This window comes from Anneissia japonica, unplaced genomic scaffold (genome assembly GCF_011630105.1).
Source record: "Anneissia japonica isolate Jap-2015-1 unplaced genomic scaffold, ASM1163010v1 scaffold288158_len382065_cov157, whole genome shotgun sequence".
In the NCBI taxonomy this organism is placed as follows: Eukaryota; Metazoa; Echinodermata; class Crinoidea; order Comatulida; family Comatulidae; genus Anneissia; species Anneissia japonica.
In genome coordinates, this window is record NW_022707439.1 from 112,853 (window position 1) to 121,075 (window position 8,223).

The 8,223-nt window shown below is 32.8% G+C and overlaps 1 protein-coding gene across 1 annotated transcript; it reads right to left on the reverse strand.

Moving 5' to 3' along the window:
- Nucleotides 1–17: 17 nt before the first annotated feature.
- Nucleotides 18–6,358, reverse strand: LOC117106365 (G-protein coupled receptor 54-like). The gene is made up of 4 exons (XM_033247740.1): nucleotides 6,289–6,358; nucleotides 3,040–3,230; nucleotides 2,552–2,687; nucleotides 18–756 (listed from the first exon to the last, which is right to left on the reverse strand). Exons 1-4 carry the CDS (start codon nucleotides 6,356–6,358, stop codon nucleotides 149–151), a joined length of 1,005 nt encoding a protein of 334 aa, XP_033103631.1. The 3' UTR covers nucleotides 18–148.
- Between the last annotated feature and the right edge of the window lie 1,865 nt (nucleotides 6,359–8,223).

Below are 8,223 nucleotides of genomic sequence, written 5' to 3' on the forward strand. Positions count from 1 at the left end.
AGATGTGTATAAGAGACTGGCAATTGATGATCATTACAACATATTTTGCACCATAGGTCTTTAGATGGTCGTTTAATGAATTGTTCTAACGTATTTACAAACTGAAATTCTCTGTACATGTTTACAAATAAGCTCTGTCCATAGTTCCTTAATTCAGAGAGTTTCCATCTGTTGACATGGCTAACTTTGAAAATCGTGTTTCAGTCATCATCACAGACGTATTTCCTTTCTCTCTCGATTTACTACTATTGCACAAGCCACGAAATATACGGTCAAAATGTTTTTTAAAACTATTAGTAGTGAATGCGTACACAAATGGGTTCATGCTGCTGTTAGCGTAGGCCAGACATAAGCAGAAAACATTCAGATACTGAAAACTGCTTGACTTAAATACAGGCTTGCCATCATAGAATTCCATTCCAAGAATGATGGCGTGAAGGGGTAACCAACTTAGAGCGAATAGTATGACAACTATAAATACCATTCTGGTTATTTTCCTCTTCCGTTGGGACGCCTTCAGTTGAGCTTGAGCACTCTCTGTCCCCATTGACGTTCGCTTCCAAACTTGCATTAGAATATTTACGTAGCAGATGGTGATTATAAGAAGCGGAATGACATACATTGACAGGAAAGCGAACATTGTGTGTATATTATCCCGTTTTGGTGATCCAAAGTCCCGATTGCAAACTGTGTAATTATATTTGTCCACATAAGAATTTGTGTATATTGCGGCTGGTATGTGAATCAGAATCGAAACTGAAACAAATGCATTAAAAGTATATTAAGTCATGTAACAGTAAAATACGGTAAAATACGCAACGTGTGCATTGATTATCATTTTATAAAATCATTGATAACATAATAAATATTCACGTGTATTGTACAAAAAAGAAATAAACAATATTAAAAATGAAAAAAAAAAACATATATAAAAATAGTAAGGATAATGGCAGGCCTATAATGTAATTGATGATAATAAGCCGAACATGTTCATGTATATGAAAGTCTTTTTAACTATCTAATACATACACAATTGTAGATTTTAGATATTAGAACACTTGGTTGACATTTACTAATACTGTATCGATTTGAGTGGATGAGCGGTAAGGCAGTTGCACCGCTATCTACAGCATTAAACAGGAGAAGATCCCGTGTACATATCTGGCTCGTGTTCACTTTAAAGAACTTATTGCATATTTCGGGGAAAATAGGGGGTTATCCTGATGCTATGGTTCATTTCATCTGTCGCGTGGAATGATGTAAGCATTAACCTATTACATACAATATAAGTGTCATTTAACGGCAGCTAAGTAGTCACAGACAACGCCCATCACAAATCAACACAATGACACTGCGAGTTATGGTTATTCTCCTATTTTTACTTTTACACTTATTTTACTCTATGTCTGAATTAAACAGAGAGCAACTTTAAATTTTAGTAAATACATTAATATAAAATTTTGCCTTATCCAGTCTACCCATTTAATAATCCTCAATCAAATGTATTTAAGTAGTTAGTAGTGATCGTAAATGCTTGTAGTATAGAATGTTATTATAACATAACCCAATGGGTTTACAAATTGTATTGTTTGCAAGTGTTATTTATCTTTATTTCTTGTGAGTTATTTGCTGTTTCTGGTTTGTTTTTTTAACTTATCTGTGTTTTTTTTTACCTTAATAAGAAAATAATATTGATTGATGGGTTATATCTTGTCCTTATAAATAATTTATGGATTATGAGTAAGAAAGTAGTACGGTGCTTGATTTGGCATTTTTAAAATTCTATGATGCATTAATTATTATTTTGATCGCACAGTCAATGAACTGTCAATTGTAAACAACGCCAGATGAATAGTAGCGCTAAAAGCACATTCTCGCATTGGTTGTCATTAAATATGTTCAACCTTTGTATTTGGACAATATTGTTTCGATTTTAGAATTGAAACTTATTAGGTCACTAATAAACGAACATTAACCAATTTATATCAGGTACAATGATGCTCGCAGGGTGCTAGGTACTAATTCTTCGAAGATTTAAAATAGTTGGTAGGCCTATATTGTGAATAAGTTGGGTAAGGCCTTTTTTATCGATATTGTTTTCTAAATTGGAGACAAAAAAGAAAATATTACTTAATGTTGTTCGGGAATGAGTGAATAATACTGATGGTTATAAAATTGGATTAGTGGAGAAAAGGAAGAATACTGAAGATTACGTCTGTTGGAAATTACTGAAGGTGATTGGAAATATTAATATTATGAGAGACGATTACTGGAGATTACGGGAAGGATAATAAAGAGTAATGATGACCTAAGGTTACTAATGATCATGAGGGTGTACTAAAGATCAGGATATGATTATGCTAGAAATTAGGGAAAACAATTGCACGATTACTTAAAATTACTGAAAATCATAAGCAAAATTACAATTTCCGTATTACTTGAAAGGAATTAGTGGAACATGAAACCTCACATGTGTAAACCAGGATGGTTACTTAGAATGGAAATTGGTAATTTTTAGACAATATTCTGTGTGCGTTTAACTATCACAAACCTGCCCAAATGCCGAGACTTATGAGTATAGCCCGTCGAATTGTTCTCGTATTTCTTGCGTTAACAGCGTGAACGATTAAATGATACCGATCTATGGTCATAGCCGTCAGGAAAAAGCACGTGGCTTGAATAGTTACCTGTAAGATATAGTTATTAGCATAGGGTTTATGAAAGTACTGATTTCTTTTTGTTTATATAAAATATTGAATCATGTGATGTACATGTCTAGTAAGATTATCCCATAAGTATAGTTATTCGCAAGTTATAAGAGAGATTTATTACATATATATAATATTGTCAGCTATGTTTCAAAATATGGAACATGTCTTCTCAGCGAAGTGCTACGAAAGAGGAGAAAGAAAATCTGAGTGAAAGAAATGAATGAAGAAGAGATAGAAAACACAAAATTTCCCGTAAGGTGCACTCGTTTGAAAATCATGAAATTAGGGTTATTGACATTGTGTAAATTAAAACGTAAGCAATACTTACGAATTGCATGTAACCAACAAGTTTACAGATAAAGCCTCCTAACATCCATTCTTTTCCTATAGTAGCGGCCGTAAAAGCACAACATGTCAGGAGAAAAGCAATATCATCAACTGCTAGGTTTGCGATGTAGAAATTAGTGACTGATCTCATATCACTGTTAGCCACAATAATGTATATTACCAATGCATTTCCTGCCAAAGAAAAAAGGAACGAAATTGTTATTAAATGTTCATAAAATAATAGAGCATAAACGAATTAATGAAAGAAAGAAAGTTGTTCGAACATTACAGGATGTTCAAGAAGTTGGTAGTTATGATCATCACATTATGATCATCACATTTCATCACCAAAATTATTAGTAATATAACTAAAAGTCTGCTACGTAGCTGACATGCTAAGATAAATGAACAGGCAGTGACAAAGGTATGATATCTCATTGACACAGTTACTGCCAAAAGTTTACACTACTCCGGACATGTTTGACGGGTTTAATGATCAATTGAATAAGGCCTAATCACACTAACACCCGAATCTTTACATTTATTTGGGGCAACGTGTACTGTATGTTAATACATGAAAAGGAATAAAATGTTTCATTTAATAAGTGTTTTGAAACAAACAATTTTTTACATCTTTAAGTCATTAACTGGATGAATATAGAAGAGATCACGTAGTGATTTTAGCAAATTTGTCATAACCACGAACGTGTGACGGTATGAATGTCGGCTTCATTGACTGGAGTGGGAGAAGATTGGAGGATACAAACTGCGAATGAGGACATTGGCACGCTACAAAATTACTTGAACGTAGAAGTAGTTACAAACGATACTTTATGGGATTTGATAAAAAAAAACGGTTGATTGTCGGCAACCGTATCGTACGGTAGCAATTGCACGCATCATGAGCACAGATATGCGTGTGGATGTTATCGTAAACAGAATCTATATAGGCCTAAATTTTTAAACACCATCTCGAAGAAAGTCGTCAAAATATTTTGCTTGTTATTTTTTACCTTTTAGATACATATTTTTAATTTAATTTATGTACTTACTTCTATTGGCTTTTGCAATAATTTGCATATTATATTTTTATTTATATTAATTTCAGGTAGTAATGTTTGTATTCAATGTTTCAATTAATTATTTTCTGATGATTGTATTTAGAGTTATACGGTAGTAAAGATATTTTCTAAAATTTTATTGTTACCGTACATGCTGATGGTCCCATATGATTATATTCTGGTGGATAGTTCACCCCCATGGTTCAAATAAAATAAATAAATAATAATAAACGTTATAGTATCTTCCTAACCAACATAAATATCGAAAAATAGCATCAGAATATGAACTGATAAGCATAAGGTTTAATATGATACATGGGTTTCAAAGTAAAAAATGTTTGTAGAAATATATGTGGCATCCTTTGATATATGTAAGAACAGAATCCACGAGAGAAATAAAAATGTCTACAAAAATTTACCGAACCCATCATGAACTCATCGATTTCTCATTTGTTATATAACTAGTATTTAGCAGGTCGTAATTAAAACCCATGGAATTTAAGGCAAGCAATATGATAAGGGCTATTAAACTCATCATAACGTAATTTGAAATCGATTACAATTGTTGTTGTGGCAATGTATTTAATCAACTACATCATCATTCCATATTATGCGCAAAGAAGTACCGTATTATAACTGAAACGTTGGCATATAGGCCTATCACTCGATATATTTAAGGCACTATATACTTAGTTATGAACTTGAAAACATTACCGTACTGAGTTCAGTATTCTATTTTATACAGACAGTAGGATTAGTGTAATATCTATTTAGAAGCCGCAACCAATCGTACATGATGACGTTTACAATTTTCATAAATAGAATATGCATCAAATAAAACCCAATGAACATGACATTATACTGTTAGAAATAATTAATACTTATGCGATAAAGACAATTACAATGGCCTTGGTAAAAACATATATAGGCTTAGAAAGGTACAATTTTAGAACAAAACCATGGGCCCTTTCTCCATAATGAAGCACTGTTCAAATTTTTAACTGCATTATTAGAGACTAATAGGTCTACTTAGGCCCTATTTGTTGGGACGAATCAACATGACGTTGTCACGTTTCTTCAGTAATAGCATGATGACATATTTCAATTACAGCCTACTAAGTTTCTGTAGATCAACAATTGAAGTCCAAGAGGTGTGCAATATGCACTTTACGCAAGAGGACAGGGAGCCGTCGACAGCGGCAATTCTGGTTAAGCGCCAAAGTGTTTACTGAGTTGTCTTCCTCTCTGATGAGCACAGAACCACCCGTCTTCCCTTCCTGTAGCGAAAGTGTCTATAATGCGTCTACCGTTATTTAAACAATCAGGTTCGCATGCTCAAGCAGGAAAAGACATTATTATAACATGAACCACTGATATATATTAGATTCAGAATTTTCGTAGTAGAATGTGCAAACGAAACAAAAAAAATGTCATCAGCACAAAAATTAGCAAACAGAGTAAAAGGTATGGCAGAAGATATAGGCCTACTCTCACCTGAACTGGCAGACTCTTATCGAGGTGGTCAGACCAGTACTGTGAGCGTAAGATATCCAAATTCATCGAAAAGGAAGTGGGAAAAGAAAATTATTGTTACAACACAAATCACGAAGAAATCAAATAAATCATTGTTGGCCTGTTGTTCCAAAAACCATCCGAGAAATATTGCTAATACATGGCTGATAGGCCTATGCTAAACTATTATACAGTTTGCTACCAAAATGTGTCAATCCTTCATAATTACAAGTCTGCTTTCCACAATATAGGCCTACAGCGAGGCAGATTATTTGCGAACTTAGTCAATGATTATAACTCAATAATACTTACCTTTTGCTTTATTTAAATGCAAATGCACGGTATAAAGAGCAAAAACACCATACCATTTTTTATATAATATAACCATATGCAAGACTCAAGACCACTATAGGCATAGGCTACAGAAAATTAATAGAAAAGAAAGACTAAAAATGATAGACAAAAAGAAGAAAGATTTTTTTTTTAATTAGGCCTAGTGCTTATTTACGTTGCTTTTGAAGAGGCACATGTTAATTTGTAATAAGATAGAAAACAATCAGATGGAAGATTACTTTTGACTTCATTAGGCCTATCTTTATCACTCTTGAAAGCAATGTCAACAGAACTAAATAATCTTAAAGATTAGTATGTTAAATTAAAACGAGTTGTTTACCTACCGATAATCCCAACCAGTAGTACTAAAGATATTACACTAACAATACTTATTAGAGTCCAATTTTGGCCCATAACTAGGAATATACATTGACATGGGAAGAAGAGCTTTTTACTATGCGAATACTTCCAATCAGTTTCAGATGATAATAGAGCAAACAAGTAGCCTTTCAACTCTCAGCATAATGCTGCGCGCGCAATAATAGATGTGATGTTAAGCATGGAAAATAAAATACAATAAATATTGCATTTTATGCAAATTCATTTAAACTTAACACCCCTCCGATAGTAAGTTGCTTACAATCGATTCGCAGCAAGACTCCAGTGGGCCAGATGGTTATTTATTATTTTCCTCCATGGTTATTTGTAGTCTGCAAACTAAAGCTGTGGTTCTATTTGTGGCTCTTTACTTACGTTTACTGTTTAGCTGGTGCTTGTCAAATTTGCATCTCTACCGAGATCCAGCCATTGTCTCCCACAGAATTGTTTTCAGTATTTTGCCTTCTAATTTACATATATATATATATATAGGCCTTTATATAAATGATAGATATGAAAGATAGTGTCTGGGCAATGTCTTTAATCAACTACATCACTATTTCATCTGCTCAAAAAATATCTGAAATCTATTACAGTATATCACTCCATATTACAATATACAAAAAAAAAACGTTAATAGGATTATCTACACGACAGTAACATTTGGATATAAGGCCTACTGTTTAAATGGATACCAGTAATGATTTTAAAATTTAGCACAGCATGCTAATGTGTCTATTTTTGCCTATTCGTTTTATTTCATATTATAAAACATTCACAAATTTAACCTTTCCTTTCCTGGTCCAATAATGCGGGCGCACTTCAACACTACCTTTAACGATGGACAAATTCGAGTTACAGCCATAAAAATAAACACGTTCCTTTATCTTTATTTATTAAGATTTATCAGTTTTCACACACTCGAAAAACTTAGGCCTAAAGATTTAATTAAACTGTTCTTGAACTCTGATGTTAATCCGGTAATAGCTTTGGCTTAATGATATTGAATGCATTCATGAGTTAAAACACTTATTAATCCATAAACCACAATTCTTTGCAAGCGGTGGTTTTAGTAATTCTCCATATTAAGAAAGTTTATCATGTAGATTGTATTCGATATCAAGATTGCTCTATAATTGTGTTCGCATCCTTGCAGTGGTTATTATTTTCTATAACAATGATTAAGCAAATGTTGGATAGATGAATTAGTCTGGTTTCCAACTTCATAATTACGAGCAATAAGAGCAAAATGAGATACGGTATTAATTCAAATACGTTGCAATATCAGCATATTTTGAAACCAAATTGCATAATGAGTTATACGCATGTAAACAGTAAGTACTCAGTATGAAATTCCACTTTAATTTACATAACTACTTTAATATTAGGATAATGTAATTTGTTTAATTAAACACCTATTGAAAATAATGTTAGGCTGTGTCGGCTTCGAGCCTTAATTTTTCATTCGCGGCCTTTTCTTTTGCAAAGACATGACACATGAAATGAGAAAGATCAAGTGGTTGGCCGAAATCTTGGGCAAAGTTAGATGTAATTAAAGAATAACTTACAGGCCTATATAACTTTAAAGAGTGATTATAGTAATGTTAACAGTGAAAGTGTGGACAGAATCAGACGTGGGTAGGCGAAGTCATAATTATATATACGGTAGTATATGACCTAGAAACATACAGAACGAATAGTTTGCCTGAGATGACAGAATGAGGTGTAAAAACCTAGAGAGGTATGACGATCATGAGAATCATGTTCCCTGAATAAGATATGTGATTATTTCATTTTTCATTCATTTTTATTTCATCTACTATTTCAAAATTTCATATACATAGGATAACAAAATAAACATGTTGACCATAAGTACTAACAAGAAGAATTGGATAAACACA